Source organism: Typopeltis vanoorti, chromosome 19 (genome assembly GCF_054136105.1).
Source record: "Typopeltis vanoorti isolate ZY-2024b chromosome 19, IOZ_Tvanoo_1.0, whole genome shotgun sequence".
Lineage (NCBI taxonomy): Eukaryota > Metazoa > Arthropoda > Arachnida > Uropygi > Thelyphonidae > Typopeltis > Typopeltis vanoorti.
This window is the reverse complement of record NC_143567.1, coordinates 82,146,649-82,165,141: the sequence shown is the minus strand read 5'-3', so window position 1 is coordinate 82,165,141 and position 18,493 is coordinate 82,146,649. Positions and strand designations below refer to the sequence as shown.

At 35.9% G+C, this 18,493-nt stretch overlaps 1 protein-coding gene across 1 annotated transcript; it reads left to right on the top strand.

Annotated features, from left to right (window-relative positions):
- The first annotated feature begins 1,765 nt into the window (after window positions 1–1,765).
- Window positions 1,766–16,594, top strand: LOC150096297 (opsin, ultraviolet-sensitive-like). Its single transcript, XM_090409024.1, has 3 exons — window positions 1,766–2,025; window positions 7,448–7,578; window positions 15,241–16,594. Exons 1-3 carry the CDS (start codon window positions 1,766–1,768, stop codon window positions 16,233–16,235), a joined length of 1,386 nt encoding a protein of 461 aa, XP_090265150.1. The 3' UTR covers window positions 16,236–16,594.
- Window positions 16,595–18,493: the final 1,899 nt, after the last annotated feature.

Below are 18,493 nucleotides of genomic sequence, written 5' to 3'. Positions count from 1 at the left end.
AAGCCTAACCAACTAAGTGAAAGAATGAATACGACCTCCAGCAGAAAGCTTGGCCAGATACAGACGGAAGAAAAGACTGCACAAACAGCAGCCACCACTTCAGGCAGAAGAGGTTACTGCAAACAGAAGTAGAAAGGTATGCCGTGCAATTTATAAAAGTCAGTTTTAGAGACCTTAAGATGGCAGCCCATCACCAAACTAGGAAATGGATTGTCGGTAAACACTCCAACTAGCTGAATTTCTTTTTACTCTAAACTTTCAGAATACAAGAAAGTGAACTCTCTGAAAGATCAACGGATATGAACAGAATAAGAGGGTGAAGTGAAAATAAACAAGAATATATGGAATGTTATCACTTGGAATGTCAGAAAATTAATCCCAAATACCAAGAATTAGACAAAACTCTAATCGAAAGAAATTTTAAATTAGAAATAATACGATAAACAAAGAAATAAACAAAAAATCCCATGAAACAGATAATATGAATATTATTCACAAATCAATTAAGAAAATGTCACACATTATGAATATTGGATCAAGAGAATTATAGAATTAAGATTACAAATAAGTCATGGCTTCCTGACAATTATTGGCGTCTATGCCTAGACGAAAGAAGAAAGAAAAAAAAAGACAACGCTTTCTATTTAACAAAAATAAAGATAAAATAAACCCGAATAATATCTATTACATCTATATAGATATAAAGAAATGAAGAATATATATTTAAAATAGGTATTAAATAAAAGTGGTGACATCGGACACCCTTGATGGCCTCCTTTGTTTATTGGTTTCCATAGTTCTTACAGCTGTTTGATAGTTTCTGTATTATATTAGCTACATCTGAGAGCAGCTAATCTGGAATGTTCAACCGTTTGAATATGATTCACAGATAACGGTTTTTTATTACTTTCCAAGAGTTTTCCAGTAACCTACAAATGCTGTATGTGTTTCTATGGTAAATTCACAGTACTGTTTGATTATGATTTTTGTTTTTACTATAAAAGCCGGGTCGATTTCACTATGCACATGACCAACTAAATGAGGGTGATGATATATAGGGTGTTTATGATGACGAGGTGTTTATATATGGGAATTCCTATGTTGCATCCCCACAATTCATCTTTGGAATGTTTAGAGGTATAATATGGCGACACATGGCTTGGCTTGAGTTTTGTTTTCATTTATAATCTCAGAAGTTCTACCTTAACTGAAGTTTGTTAACATATAAGTGATACAGAAGTATGCAATCTGATTATTATTATTATCATATATTTAATTATTTAGCTATCCTAATAGTAAATCTTCTTGCAGCACGGCAACAGGGAAGATGGTAAATCAAGCATTGAATCTCTACATGTTCCAAATCTTCTAACGTGCACGTTATATTCATTATTTCTCATAATTCCAATATTTGACTTTCTTCTATTCTGTCTATGAACTCGTTCTTAGAATTACGAACGCGGTACTATAAAGTCTTCCTTGAAAGGTCGATTGTCATCTTGCATCTGCGTGCTCAATTCATCCTGAACGAATTGCTCTAACGGTGATACCAATAGCTACGTTACCTCCGTGTAAACGGCACGTGCGTTGCTACCTGCACATCACGTGATGTACGGAGTGACCACTCAGCACGAAAAAGAATGACTAAAAGCCCCATTGTAATTAAAAAAAAAAAATAAAAATCTTGAAATATTCTTTGGCTTCAACTAATGGCGATCAGCTACTTGACTTCAAGCATTCATTGGGGATATACTTTCAAGGCAACATGAACGAATGCAACAACCTTCCTTTGTCTACAAATGCTACTCTGGGGATACTACAAGAAATCTCGAATACCACGTGTAAACGCGGTCCTTTGAAATGGAGAGATATTCTTACGCCCGAGTTACAAGCATTAGTACCAGAGCACTGGCTACAGTTTTCGCCGCCTGATCCTACCGTGCAATACACACTTGGGGCAATGTACATTATCATTATGATCCTTGGCGTCCTGGGCAATGGAACAGTACTTTGGTTGTTCTTCACGTAAGTTATTTCTTTTTTGATATTGATAAGTTATTGATACAAACTTCTTTAACCGCATCTTGTAATGCATACTAAGTTACAACTGAAGGGACAAGGTCTGTTAACAAATAACGTTTTTGAGTAACTAACCTATTTATTTCTAACTACTTGCACTGGGGTTAGCTTATTAATTTGTGAAAGGACTGTAAAGAACGAATGTAGACCTACAGAAATAGATGTGAAGGTAACAATATCGACATAACATATTCTTTCGTGTAAAAGATCTTGAATTCTTTTTTTTTTTTTTTTTTTTTTGTTAAATGTGATAGTACCTTCATCCATCTTCAATATGAAGAGGTAACTCTTCAATCATTATAAGTAATTCTTCGTATCACGAATTAGTAAGAGTGCATTTGAGAACCCGAAATAATACATATTGGCAGTCAGATGGGCGAAGTCAGTAGGGGGGAAAAAGGGATATCAGAATAGGTGAAAAGAAGAGTATAAATAATAGTCGGAGTAATACATGAAAATCAAATCTGTCACTCGTGTCGAAACCTAAGGCACATTCTCAGTATGGTAACGACAACGTGTAGTATTACTTGAGGACGCGGTTACACTAGACCAGTGGGTCTTAACCTTTTCAGTGATCGGCAGTGATCGGCTCCCCCTTGAATCTAAAAATAAGTTCTCGCATCCCCTTGAAAAATGTGTTTGTATTTCTTTATTTAGGAAATTACATCTATTGCAAGATAATTTATTTATTGAAAAATAAACACATACATTTACATATACATACAAAACAATATCTCAATTTTTAATGGCTATGTTGTTGTTTATTCATAATAATACTTTTGAAGCGAGGCTCCTTTTTTGAAAGAGCCACGCGTAAGTCATCACTTGCATTTAAGAGATTTCTGGCTTTTGTTTTTATGTGCAAAAGTGATGAAAATCCCATTTCACACAGGTAGGTAGTGGCAAATGATAAAAGTATCTGCAATGCTGCTTTTGTCAGCTGTGGATAAGGTTCTAACTGTGTACACCAGAAGTCCAGTTTTTCAAATTCTATTTGAACACGTGCATTGGCTCGTATTTCAATAAGATCGTCTTTTATTAAATAGGTGTCGTCCATCGAATCTGGGTCAAAATTTAGAAACTTCTCTCGCACCCCCAGGGGTACACACGCCCCAGGTTAAGAACCACTGCACTAGACCAACACAAAGGTTGGGATGTGTTCCTACATGGCTAAATTTTGTTTAGCAGTAAGCATGTTTTCTTAGTGTTGTGAAAGCACTCTCTTATTGAAATGATGTAAGCGAAACGGTCACAGTTCGTTCGTCATTTAAAATGATCGAAATGCTAAACTATGTTTATGGAAATTGCGTGTTATCAATAACTAGTTTTTTTTTTTGAAGTATCTTCTTCTTATTATTATTATTATTGTAAATTGGAAACATAGTCCCACCCATCTTCAGAACTCTGATATACAAAAATACAAAGTAGTACAGAAGTTAGTAATGAGAGAGAGAGAGAGAGAGAGAGAGAGAGAGAGAGAGTTGTGTGAATGAAAAGCTATAAAACTTGTCAGAGCTAATAGAAAGCAGTCCATCAACATAATAGATTCTCAATGCTCCTTTTTTTTTTGCAACATTATGGTAATACTGCGACACTATTACAAAGAAGAATACAGAGCAACACAAGAATCGACTTACGAGTAAGTTGTTCATCAACACGTAAGCAATACATTTTCAGCGGCTACAATAACCTATAGGACTGTGGCATAGATAAGATCCTAAATAGATGAGACATCTTAAAAACTGCGATACGATTAAATAATAATAAATTGTCATTTAATTCCCACGCTATTTTCAAAAATGCTATCCCCAATCTTTAAGGAAGCCATCTAGATTGGGGGATTATAATAATGTTACCTTTGATAAATGATGCCAAATTTCATACATCATATAACTAACAATCCTGATAACTCTGATACAAATCACTGAGCCCAGAGCATGTAGAAGAGGCTAACACTCGGTTTAGGCTGACCATATTGATATGTAATTAAAATATTGGAGATACCAGAATTCAGACTTTTTCAGGTGTTCGGTGTGTCCAGTTACTTCTTAGGACATAATTTACTGTCGTTTTTCTGATATTATATGATAAAGTATCTTTATCATACACACAAAAAAGCATTTCCAGTTAATCCAACTTCTAAAATTATTATTTTTTAATCTAATATTATCCTGACGCGTTAACGAATTGCACAGAGGATTCTTTTCTTTTTTTTTTTGTGTGTAGGTGAAGTGAGATTTTGTAGCTGAAGTGAGATTTAATCCTTTTAGACATGATTGTGTATATAACGATGATGCTATAAAAATTTATTTCAAAAAATTATTACTTATTACCTCAATATATTCTCATGAGCCATAATGGAAGGCTGCTCTCCATCCATTAAATAAATATGTTTTGATCTGAAAATTTACGTATTAAAAAAAAAAAAAAAAAGTTTCCGGAAAGAAAAATTCTGCCACTGTGGTTTGAGAACTGGTTACACCTTTAGATCAACCCTTTTCCAATCAAACAGTATGTTGCATCGTTGTTCCTTTCCACAGCGCTATGATGATAATGACTGGTTTTATCTGAGTTCTGGTATCTCTAATATTTTAATTGCATATCAATATGGCCAGCCTAGACCGAGTGGTAGCCTCTTCTGGGCTCAGTGATCTGTGGCATAGATATTTGTAAACGTCTTTAAGTAATAAGATGATTTTTTTAATCGTCGCTGTGAGACCCCCCCCCCCTGTTTACTACAGGTCTAAACCGGCATTTAAAAAAAAAAGATTATTTGATCTTTAGAGTAAGGTTCCCGGATTATTTAACCGGACATGATGGACTAAGTTCATTCACGCTACTGAGGCTCTATTGTTTTATTTTATGTGAATTTCATTCAAGAAAGATTAGTGTTATCTAATTAGTATTAGTATTAGTATTGTGATTGTCTGTGAAATTATAGTGGTGGTCGGCAGTAGATGGCATTGGTGTAGATGATGACGGTAGTTGCGGCTAGTGGAGTGGTGGAGACGGAGAGTTGTAGAGTGGGTGCCCTCCCTCGAAGAGTCTTTGGACTCCCTGGAGGTATTATGTAATAATAATAATTATTATTATTATTTAGATATATGATTATGAGGATTAGTATTAACAGAAATATATTAGTATCTTGCGGGAGTTAGATAATCAGAAACTACTTTTGAGATTAAAGATGAAGTTCAGCAATAAAAATACTATCAGTCACTTTGGGCTCCAATGGTCCTAAAAAAGTCTGAGTTCTGGTATCTCTAATATTTTAATTAAATATCAATATGGCCAGCATAGACCGAGTGGTATAGGCTGGCCATATTGAAAATTACAAGCGGGACGTCCCCGCTTGTAATTTTCATCATGCTGGGTGATAAAAATCATCTACCATCTAGTATTTTCCAAATACCTATGACATAGTGGAAATCAAATCCATAATACCTTGTGGTTGGACAATCGAGATGCTATTTACGTGGCTAACATGACCAGTAGGCAAACCAGAATACTTGTATTTGGTGACATGAATTTCAGTAACTAAGTATCCTATGTTTTTCCTCCTGTTTTAAGGAATTTCACATCGTGAATTGATTATTTACTTCTTAAACCCATAGGAGTATGTAGGTGAACTGTTTTTATCTCTTCCTTAAATTCTTAAAAGCTCCAAAATTCTATTGATACTATCTCACAACTATATTGCGCAAAATTCCTATGCCTGAAAAGATCCCGATATAAGGATTTTGTCTCAGCATCGAACCCATCCCCCTTCAAAATAAAATTTTAGTTTACTTTACTGCTCAAGTTACTATCCAATTATTTTTTTTTCCTGTTGTGCATTTTTATTATTTGCATTTGATGCAAAATTTATGAAGGAATTTTATATACTCGTCCGCATGCCACTAAAAAAACAAAAACAAGGATTGCATTCTATGAAAGAAAATTATACAAAGGAAAACATGAAACTCAATTCAAACGGAACTTGAGAAAACACATCAAGTGCATATATATATTGCTTGGAAAGAAGTCACCGGACACCCTCATGAGCAAGGCGCATCGTACCATGAAACGAGTCGTATTTGTAGGCAGTACACTTGATTTACCTCCACAGAGCCCTGATCTCTACGCTGTTGAACATCTGTGGCATGAACTGGAGCGTCGAGTGAGGTCACGGGGCGTCCGCCAAATAACAGTCCAGGATCTCATTACATGCCTATATGAAGAATGGTCTAAAATTTCCATTGATCGCTATCGTACTTTTGTGGAAAGTACTGTTACATCATCTCAGCGAAAGGAGGTTCTACATCGTATTAAGGTGGGCGCCATGGCTGTTTGTTCAACACACTATGGTGTCCGTTGACTTCTTTCCAAGAAGGGCTATATTATATGCAAGTTAAATTGTTTCTCAATTTTCATTTGAATTGAGTTTCATCTTTTCTTCGTGATAACGAATCCTTTTCTCTTAAAGAAATCGGACTTCTAGGATTTCTCCCCCACCCCTCAACTAGTCCGCTTACATTTTTACGATCAGAATAGTGTACATGGATGGGCCCGAGTAGCAGTGGTCTCATCAACAGAAGAATTTTAATGAATGATGGAAGTCTAAAAGTACAAATTATAAAATTTTTGTGCAGTACTGTACTATTATGAGTCGTGAAACATGATATACAGTAGTTTTGTGCGCTTACTAGTAAAATAACCGGATGGAAACAGATCGAGTGATTGGACAATTCACTGGAAGAGGTTACGCGTGCTCTACATCGACAGTCAATCTCCAATTTCAACTCTTTAGCTAGTAGCACTATCTTGTCACCAGTCTTTCGTAAGCTTAGTTTTTGTCGAATCCTGTGAATTTTCAGCAGCTTCTTCCAAACACTGTCCATACACTCTACTGTCATCTCACTCTATGCTGCATCTGCAAGATATTATATTACTTCCAAAAGTCAGGGTTTTGTCACCCTCAGTAGCCGCGAAAGACTGAGCAAAATTATAAAATTATTTTTTAAATTATATGCCTTGAAGTCAACAATAACATCTCAGTCCATGGGTTGCAGCAGTGGGGGTGGTATTAGGTGAATGTGTTAATGGGATGGTCGGCGTAAGTACGGGTGATCGTAAATCGTGCTTACGTCGTGAGTCGAGGACTGACTGTATTTTTGAACACACACACACACACACACATACATTCCACCCCCACGTTTCCCTTAATATGAATGTACAATAGGTTTATAACCTTTCATGGGTGGGGATTAACAAAAAAATAACCACCCTAGTTCTCAATCTTAAAATAGCAAAAAATAATTAAATTGATCGGCTTCTTATCTTTTCCATCAAGTAATTAATTAAAGTATGTTTTTTTTTTTTCACACAGAACAAAGTCTCTAAGAACACCTTCCCATTATCTAGTGGTTAATCTAGCTACCAGCGACTTCATGATGATGTGCATGATTCCAATGTTTGTTTACAATAGTCTCAGTCTGCGAACTGCTGTGGGAACAATAGGTAAGTTGTTATGAATGTTTTTTTTATTAATATCATCTTTATATATACAGGGTGTTCGGGATAAATTTGACAGTTTCGTAAGGAAAAAGAAAATCTTCTTTGTATCTATTAAATTTAATGAATTGACAAAAAAAACATTACAGGCAGAGTTAATTACAATACTATCAACAAGATTTACTCAAAATAACCACCATTAGCATCGATCACAGCTTCAATTCTGCTTCGGAACCTCGAACAAGCTGATGCTACAGTCTCCCTGGGAAGGGCCGCAAAAACTGTTTTAATTTTATCCATTAACTGGGCTTTTGTATTACTGGAAGTGCGATTGGTGTCTTTTTCAACTGCGCCCCATACAAAATAATCCATGGGGTTAAGGTCTGGGGAGTTTGGAGGCCAAACATTTGGACTGGTGAAGTCGTAGAAATTTTCAGACAACCATTTTTGACTTTTCCCAGAGGTGTGGCAAGGGGCCGAATCCTGCTGCCATACATACGGCCTACCATTGGCTACCCTTGTTATCCAGGGCTTGACTACAGTTAGCAACTCCACGAACAAAGCCCGAATTCCAATGCCAGGGTTCTTCAACACCTGTTCCTGCAGATTTGCGAGGAATTCTGCTGTACGAACGCAATCAGATCGTCTGCTAGGGATCTTTCTTCTTGCTACATCCTCGTAGTCACCATTGCAAGTCTCTAGTTCATGCCTGATTGTTTTTACTGTATTCAGGGAGCATTGGGCAGCAGTCGTAATATCCTTATTTTGATGGCGGGCACGAATCATCATGATACAAGTTATTCTCTTCCATGATTCAGGTGGGTTCCAGCTATCCATCCTTTCTGACATCTTGTATATGAATGAAGAAGGGTCCAAACTTTTAAATGAAGAGAAGTGTGTGTTAATACATGTAACTTACGGAAAAATATAATTAATTATAAATATGTCAAATTTATCCCGAACACCCTGTATATATATATATAAGGATTACTACCAGATATGATAGTACTAAGTTAAGAAGAAGGGCGGTGATAGCAAATGATTTCACGCGCAGGCTATGTAGAAGATATGGATGCGAGTTTTTAGATGTGTGAGGGAGTGTATTTGATGGCAGAAAAGACTTGTATAAGAAGGATAGCCTGCACTTGATTTCATTTGGCATCAGAAACCTGGAGAAATTACTTCTTGGTACGAGATCTAATGCAGAGAGTCAGGGAAACTAGACCATCAAGGGAGGAATGGGAAAAATGTATGTGAAAGTTCAGCTATGGTGCAAACGTGATGAAGATATGAATATCTTCGAACATGGTTATGCATGTGGCGAAGGGGTGGAAAAATATGCTTTGGGTTCGGACATTTTACGTATGTCTGGGGAAGGAAAAGAGAAAATTCTAGAACAAGATCAAATAGATTGCATATCTAATTATAAGAATAGGCTGGGTGGTAATTTATTTTGTCTATACACAAATGCCAGGAGCATTAGAAACAAAGGGGTTGAGTTCATTGCTTTATTAAATACGATGTGGCGTAAGATGGTTGGCAATAGTGAAACCTGGCTATCAGAATTAGAATTCATGAAAATGAGTTGAAGAGCTGTTGCATAACTTGGATAAGAATTTGTCTATAGGGACAGATGGAATATCAGTCCGTTTGCTAAAGGAATGCTCAGCCGAAATGACTACGCCTTTCACATGTTTGTATAACTTGAGTCTCATCTCAGGAATGATACCACTGGAATGGAAGGAATGTATGATAGTTCCATTGCACAAGGGTGGTGCAAAAACTGATGTGTCTAACTACCGACCTATCAGGATCTCTGGTGCGGTAGTGAAAATTTTAGAGAAGTTGGTAAGAACTCGCATACAGAAATGATAGACAAACATTCTACACTCTGAAAGGAATAGCGTGGATTTACTAAAGGAAGGTCATGTTTTAGCAATTTGCTCATATTTTATAACAATGTTACGGCCGAATTGGATAAAGGGAATGGATACGCTATGATGCTGTTGGATTTTTCTAAGGCATTTGATAGAATACCACACGAAAGGCTGTTGCATAAACTGGAGAATATGGGATTGGAATATAACGTCTTGACTTGGATTAGGGGTAGTTACAGAAATCAGGAGTAGTTATATCAAAAAGTGGTATACATATTGTTCAATATCTGTACATTAATGACATCAGGCAGGATCTAACATCAGATGTGCAATTGTTTGCCGATGATGCGAAGATAGGCAGGGCAATCGGGGATGCTACTGATATTCAGCAATTACAAAACGATTTGAATAGATTGGAAATTTGGGCAAATTTCTATCGAAAATGGCTATCAGTTTAATGTTAGTAAATGTAAAGTTATGCACTTTGGAGTGATTAGAGTTCCAACGGCATATTATATTAGCGGGGTTATGCTACAAGAAACGGAAGAAGCAAGGGATCTTCGCGTATTGGTAGATAGGAATTTAAAGTTCAAAGGTCACATAGCAAAAGTTGCAAATACAACTCAGAGGATAATTGCGATGTTGAAGCGAACCTTGACATGTAAGGATAAGGAAGTCATTTTGCTTCTTTATAAGGCTTTGATAAGACCACCCCTGGATTATTGTGCGCAGATTTGGTCTCCCGGGTTCCAAGAGGATAAAGAAGCTGTGGAAAGGGTGCAAAGAAGAGTTACAAAGATTATATCCAGATTATGGGATTTAGATTATGAGGACAGATTACGAGTATATGGATTGCACACGCTGGTTAACAAGAGAAATAGGGGTGATATGATAGAGGTCTATAAACGTTTGAATGGGTGTTATACTCGTAGGATATCAACTGATGAAATTTTTTTGTTAAATGGAAGGTGGGGAGAGAACTCGGGGGAATCAATGGAAGTTAAGGTTGTTCACAGTCAAAAAAGGGGTAAGAGCTAGGTTTTTCTCCCAGAGAGCAGTGAGTGAGCGGAATAACTGCTCTTAGGAGTAGTGAGTGCATCTAGTGTGAATGAATTTAAGGGAAGGATAGATGGTTTGCGTGATTTATAGCCTCCCTCGATGAGTCCTTGACTCCTGGAGGCCTCATATATACTACTACTACTACTACTACTAATAATAATAATAATATATACTCGTGTGTGTGTGTGTGTGTGTGTGTGTGTGTGTGTGTGTGTGTGTGTGTGTGTGTGTGTGTGTGTGTGTGTGTGTGTGTGTGTGTGTGATTGTCTGTCCATTCTTTATAACTTCAGACTGCAAGAAATCCCTAAGATAAAAACTTCTCATGGCCATCTTAGCTCCTTAGTTGCTTCAGATGAAATTCTAACAGTCCAAAAGTTTAAATCAATGACTTTCTTTTTACCTGCAAGGTAAAAATTTCATTAATTTTCTCTTGTCTTAATTTCATTTTGAAATCAATAACATGAATCATTGATGCAAGAATCGAGTGACGATTATTTGTGTTACGTGTTCATTTGTTCCTTCTTTAAGTCGTTGACAGTTTTGCCGTCGACACACCTCTTTATGTACAAAATATTGTAATATTTGGGGGGGGGGGCAGAAAAACTCCAAACGTTATTGTTTGATGTCCTACAGGATCAGTTTCCAGGCCCTTTGTAATGAAAAACGTTCGGCATCCCAATCTCTCTTTATAAAATAATCAACGCTAATATTTATCAAAATAAGTATTGCATTCAACACATAAGCTACGTTAAAAAAAAAAAATCTGAAATGTCAAATAAATGCTTCTGTTGTAGTGACAGTATTTTTCAAGTCAAGTTCATCTGACCATTTTTCTTAGATATTTAAATTTATTTTAAAAAAATAAATTACAGCTGTCCATCTCTTGCTTTACAACCCCCCCCCTCCCTCCGCAGATCTCACAGGGGAGGGACGTCCCTGACTGCGTCCTACAGCGTCTTACATATCGTTCAGATCTCGCTCCGTCGGCCTCTCAAAAGTGCTCTGAAAGATCGGCATTCATTTTCCAGTAATTAAGTCAATTGTTTTTATCCTACAGACATCCCACCTCTGAACAAACCAGGAAAGTGTCGAGAAATGCATGCTTTGAAACTATGTTCCGTATTCCCCTCCCTTCCTTGTGAAACATTTGGAGCACTAGAAATGCCTCACGCGCGGTAACTGATTCGACTTGTCGACATAATGACGGGGAGTAAAATAACAGTTAAATTGATCTTTTCTCGTGTGGTCTATTTATAACCAGTCGCGACACTTAATTCTTACCAACCGACAATTGATCAATCGATGGTGATACTTCCTAGTTTGATCTACGTTTATGTTACCTTTGGTAAAAATGCTGTTATGCTACCTTCCGAATAAAATCATTTATTCTATTTATCAGACGATTTAAATAGGTTTCCTGATCACAGACCTCTGTGAAACGCCTATGCTTATTACTTTCTTTCTTTGAAAGAAAGAAATTGTAGTGCAATTGCGAGAACAATAGGACATTGAGCCCTTCGATTGGGAAAGACCGGAGTTCGATTCTCGTCGTGACGAGAGGATCTTTATATGGGCCTTTTCAATTGAAGGTGAGTTAGCCCAACTCATATGAGGGTGACAGGGTTTTTATCTTCAGTGACTCGGATTTTTTATCCTGCATACATGCAAATCAGCTAAGAGAACACACGTAATTTATAGACAAAAATACTATTATTGATATTAATACTATTCTGCAGATAGCGTTGTGTGTTGTTGGAGGTAGAGCAGGGAAATGATGCGATAGGACTCTGGAGATGTCACGTAATCACAGTAATAAATTTTTATTGTCGGTTATTAACCACCAAGAATATACTTACTTGAAAAGAACGAAAAATAGCAAAGTTTTAATCTAACCTAAGGTTTAAAATTAAGTTATATATATATATATATATGTGTGTGTGTGTGTGTGTGTGTGTGTGTGTTAAAGATACCAAGCAATTTTATAAGCTAGGTTTTAATCTTTTTTCCCAAGTAAGCAAACAGACAAGTAAGTCAAGTTTGCGCCTGCAAGTACTGCAAGTCTGGGTGACCCGCAAGTAGTGCAAGTCTTAGGCAACTCGTGGTAAAGGTGGAATAAGCTCCAATCACTTTCCTTAGTATTTTTCCATAATTCAAAGCACATCCCCTTGCGGAGATGTATGATGCTATGCATTAAAGGCAAGGGGCCACTACCCAGACCGGTTTCGACCTTTATTGAGGTCTCATCAGTGGGAGCCAGGCTTAGAAATACCAAGGTTAAGTGATACAGAGCTTATAAATATTTTACCAAAACAAGTTACCATAAGGTGCTTTTACCTAATTAAATAAAATCTCATATATATATATTAAAAGTATTAACAAGACATACCTAGGTGTGTATTTCTTGAAGGAAAGGCTGAAACGATATTTGGTGCCGGACTTGATATAGTTGAAAATGTATAATTTGGAAAAAAATTTCAGAAGCACAAATATGTGAGCGTCGAAATGTACATATCCAATAACTGAAATGAAACATGGATCAATGAATTAAAAAAAAAAATAATAATAAATAGTACGAAAACACAAGGATAACAACGAATAAATAATTAAACATTAATGACCAGATATTTCAATCCGAAAATGACAAGTCATGAGTTCGTGACACCTCCAATGAGTCCGAAGACTCATCGCAGAAGGACACCTACTATACAACCGTCTCCACCACTACACCGAACCTCTACTACCAATCATCTCCATCAACGCCATCCACCGCCCATGAGTAGTATTATTTTGTCTGTAAATTGCGTGTGTTCTTAGGCCTATTCCAATCGAAGGGCGCAAAATGTACCATCGTTCTTCCAATTGCGCTACGGAGGCGCTTCATTTTTTAAGACATATATTTTAAGACATGAGAGCCACGTGGTGATGTAAATAGAACAACGCAAGTGGTCAACAGCAGAACGTATTAGATTATTTAAAAAAGAAAATTAAAATTTTTAAATAAAATTTAAATTAGTTTTAAATTAAAATTCACATAATTTGCTTTGGGAGGAAAACACACGATTTCGGACTGAGTGAATGGGGTTATTGCCGAGAGTGAAAGATATTTTCTAGGCGTGTGATTTCTTGGTTTAAAGCATCGACTGAAGAAGACTATTTATAAAAGTTAATGAACTGCGTAAATATAATAAATATGACCGATCATTCGATACAGTACGAATGATAAAATGAGAAATACAATTAATTTTCAATGTTGGTGGTATACTTTAGTATTAATATACTAAAGTATATTAATACTAAATATACTGCATAAACCGAAGAATAACCCGTGGCTAAAGGGGTAAAATGTGTGGGACCGATTGCAACTAAATGCGTTTTGTTCTATTTTTTCTGGGTGAGAGAGGAGATGCGTTTATTTATTTTCTTTTTTTCTGTGCAAATATAAGTGTATGAGAAAAGGTTGATCAAACCAGGAAGTATTACTGTCTGTTGATCAATTGTCGGTTGGTAAGAATTAACTTTCGTGACTGTCTGGTTATAAATATAGTGCTACGACGGATAACGATTTTCGAAGAATGTGACACGAGACAGGAACAGTTCAGCTGTTGTATTCCTGTTAGTGTGCTCGATAACCTGTGTCAGTTACCGCGTCAGGCATTTCTAGTACCCCTAGTGTTTCACAAAGGAAGGATATGGAGGAATACAAAACATATTTTTGTGTTTTTGTATTCCTTCATATTTATGTTCCCAGCAATACAATTACATGTAATTACTCTGTCTTTAGGTACATGTTAAGTGCAAATAATATAAACTTATAGCTGTCTGTAGAGACGGTTCCTTTGTTCGTAGTTAATAAGAACATGAAAATGTGAAAATTCACGCACTGATACTAAACATCGATAAATCATAGCTCTCTCTTGATTTTAAAATAAGAAATTGTTGTTAATTATTTAGTATGATTTATAAAAATTAACCTAAACGCATTCAAAATGCACTTCTAGCATTTTTTGTTTAAAAAATTGAAGTTAAATGTATCTGTTCAAATTTTATATTTATATACGTTTTATCAATTACTTTATTTTTAATAATCTTACTGATATTCTCCAGCGTTTAAAATAACTGCATCTAGGAAAGTGTTTTCGACAAAATAAGGTTATCTGCACCCTTATGGGAAAGACTTCGTTTTTATATATAAACCGCTTTATTCTGATATGACACACTGAATTCGCCAGGCTTCACTTTTTCACAGACTGGCCCAAGATGTTTACGGTTTTTGTCCCACTATAGTTTCGAAGCATGTGTCAAAATATCTCTAACCACGAAATAATAGCGTGTTCAGTACTCCAAAGAGATGGAAAGCATTATAGGCAAGATTAGAACTGTGCAGCAGATGGTTTACAACTTTCCAATTGACCAGTCACGTGTACTGCTAGCAGTGTACACCTGCGAACAACGAGATTTCATTATGCACTGTGCTGTTACCTTATATTTTGAAACACCACTATACATGTCTTGTTTGAATGTTCAGTTTACAAGTATTCTATACTCTAAGCTAGGCAAAGTACTCAAAAAGTACTTCCAGTACTGGTTTTCAAAAGTACTTCACACATCCAGATTCTCATCTTTTCAAAAATAAATCAAATACATTTTGCCGAGATTTATACTTAAAGCATTGATTAAATAAGAATTTGGCTATAACCAGAAACTGATTTATTTATTTATTTATTTATTACAGCATGCCCACTATATGGACTAATAGGAGCTTTATCTGGAACCTTGTCTATTATGACAATCACAGCAATGTCAATAGAGCGATTCCTCATAATTTCCCGACCTTTCGATGACGCCGGCAGAATGACTCGAAAGAAGGCGACGATAGCTATAGTCGCTGTCTGGATCTACTCTCTCATATTTAGCATTCTTCCAGTACTCGGAATCAATCGCTACGTACCGGAAGGATATTTAAGCAGTTGCAGTTTCGATTATTTAGTTCAAGATTGGATGAATCGTGTCTTTATCTTTACTTATTTTGTGGCAGCTTGGTGTGTACCCCTTGTTATTATCTGTTGGTGCTACTGGGGCATTGCAGCTGCTGTCCGTCGCAATCAGAAGCTGTTTCATGAAAATGTAAAAAGAATGAATGTCGAAAATATCAATTTCTGTAACCAGCAGAAGACGGAAGTTCGATTGGCTAAGATTGCTTTTTGTCTCATAACTTTGTGGGTAGTAGCTTGGACACCTTATGCGGCTGTGGCTTTGTTGGGCATATTTACCGACAAGACTCTAGTGACTCCTACATCATCTATGGCACCAGCATTGTTTTGTAAACTGGCAGCAGTGTTAGACGCTTATATCTATGCTTTAAGTAATCGTCGGTTTAAAGCGGAATTATTCAAACGTCTTAGTTGCTGTGGCAGACCAATAGTACGAGATATGACTAGAAGTTTCACAATGAGAACCATTTCCCAGGATTCATACACGGAACATTTTACAGCAAACAAAGAAAATGGGAGAGAACCATCAAACCTTACTTTAAATACAAAGAAACATTCACAAAAGCCAGTATCAACGATGGAGAAAATGCAGATGGAGGAAACTATTCCTACTGTAAGCGAAAGTATCGCCAAAGAACTTCCCGGCCGGGTGATTGCAGAGTTTTTTATTCCAAAGCCCTCTTCCACCGTAACCACGCAAGATGAAGTGATATTTCACTTTCGCCGTTCCTTTTAAGATTATCTGGGATGATGGGATGGGGAGGGGGGTGTCAATATTATCTCACGTAATCAGTAAGTTGATCGAATTAAAGTAAATGTGTTTCATTAACTTGAGATATAAATAACCAGCATTTCACTTAATGACCATAGTAGATTACAAACTATTATTTACATGTCCTTTCATCCTTTTACATCCCCCAACACTAGATTGAAAACGTGTGTTGAAGAGAATTCAAAAAAGTATTTTATGTAATTTAAAGTTAAGAACATCTATAATTGTCAACCTGCTATTGCTATGACACTTGAAGTGACAATGAAAATGTGTTTTTAATGGTAGTAAAATAATTTAGAAATAACAATCATAATAATAAGATACTTTGCATAGATTGGTAACAAATATGATACAGCGATCCACAGAAATATGTACTACAATTTTTATTTGGTAAATAAACCTCATTTGATCTGATATTAGTTTACTAGTTTTCTAATTTTTAGATTAGAAATTGCATCAAGGGGAAAGATTAAGGGGAAGTGAGATGAATCGTTCATTGGGAGAGAAAAGAAAACTCGTGCCATAGAGTCAAATATATAAAAGGAATTAATACTAATTTAGTTTACAAAAAGCGATAATCAGTTACTTTTTTTTGGATCACAAACAAAGTAAAATATGCACTTACATTCATCCCTATTTTTATTCTAGATTGAGAGCGAGATCTGAAAGATTAATTTGTCATAAAAAGCCTTCACATTTACGATGAAATCGTGAGCTACCTTGCACATGCATACCTGATATTCTTAAATGCTAAAAATTAGATATTTCTAATTTGTTTTAGTTGCTTAATGTTTAAAACCGACCTCCGAGCAGAGACAAAGGAAGGTCGTATTGTCTGGAGAGAAAATTTTCCCCACTGTTACACAGCAACAGTTTCCTCTTTGAAGTAACTTACAATGCTCAAAAGGAATATTTTAAACGAGAGAATTTTCTCAATTGTCAGAAATCAATGATTTTTTTACATAACATTCATAATATCGAGCACTCAGAGTTATTACAAAATCAGACAGGTAATTCGAGAGCCAACAAGAAAGGGTCAGATTTCCTGTTGACACAAGAATCTGAGGATTCCTCCCGACTAGCGGGAGGAATCGATTTGAGACCACCAACCCGTTTACTGAAGGCGTTTGAAGAGGCTTAAAAGAGTTCCATGTTTGGTTTTGGTCTCTAGGCGGGGATTCTGGGCTATGTAAATTTTTTTTATAAAATAAGTTCCTGCGATACTAATGTACCATAAGTTTTCAACCTTTCGAAAGTAAGGAGGACAAAATAAATAAATAAATAAATAAATAAAGTGACTATACCATCCAAGATTATCATTCCTCGCACATTCCTGAATTATAACAATGTCAAGTTCCTTCCTAATACTGTATCTTCATTTTTAATGATTCTGAATTTATGCCGAATTCTGAATTAATATGATTCTGTTCACTCCCCTAATTTTTCCCCGAACTCTCACATTTGCGTAAGTCTTTGATCAATAGTTATATTTCTAAACAGCTCTCAGATCCATAAGTTAAAAATGGTTTGAGTACTGTCTTGTATACAGAAAGTTTGTTGTTTTGACTAATTTCTCTTATTCCATATAAATTTATTCAGTTGACTCCCCACCATATCAGTATTGCTTGTTATATTGTCTATTTCCATATTTAATTTTTTATCTTCGTTATAAATTTTACAACAGCTGAAATGCTTTATTTGTTCCACAGGTTCTCCATTCAGGATGCAGATGATGTTTCAAAAGTTCCTGTCTGTTTTCATAATTTCTGTCTTTCTAATTCCTGTCTGTTTTCATAATTTGTCTTTCTACTGAATTTGTTACAGCAGTGATTCAGCTTGGTTAGGGAATCCCTGCAGACTTGTACTGGATTTATTTAAGAATATAACATCATCTGCATAAAGTAAAGATCTGAGATTAACATGTCCAATTTTAATATCAAGCTTAATACCGCTTTTCCTCATAATGTTATCTATATAGATAGTGAATAACAGTGAGACAGTTTGCATCTGATTTTACATCAAATCAACTTCCTGCAATTCCTTCAATTCTAAATGTGAAGCTACAACTTTAATATAGACATTGTATTGCTTGACATAATGTCGCATTTACATTATATAACTGTAGCGTTTAGAAAAACTGGCACCTTGTCTCATGTTTTTTCTAGATCTAAAAAAAAACTTAATTGCTGGTCCTTGTTATAATTTCATGATTTCTCAACTAT

Coding starts and splice junctions, on each gene's coding strand:
- LOC150096297 (XM_090409024.1), top strand. CDS start 1,766: ATGAACGAATGCAACAACCTTCCTTTGTCTACAAATGCTACTCTGGGG. Junction 2,026..7,447: donor GTACTTTGGTTGTTCTTCAC/GTAAGTTATTTC, acceptor TTTTTCACACAG/AACAAAGTCTCTAAGAACAC. Junction 7,579..15,240: donor AACTGCTGTGGGAACAATAG/GTAAGTTGTTAT, acceptor TATTTATTACAG/CATGCCCACTATATGGACTA.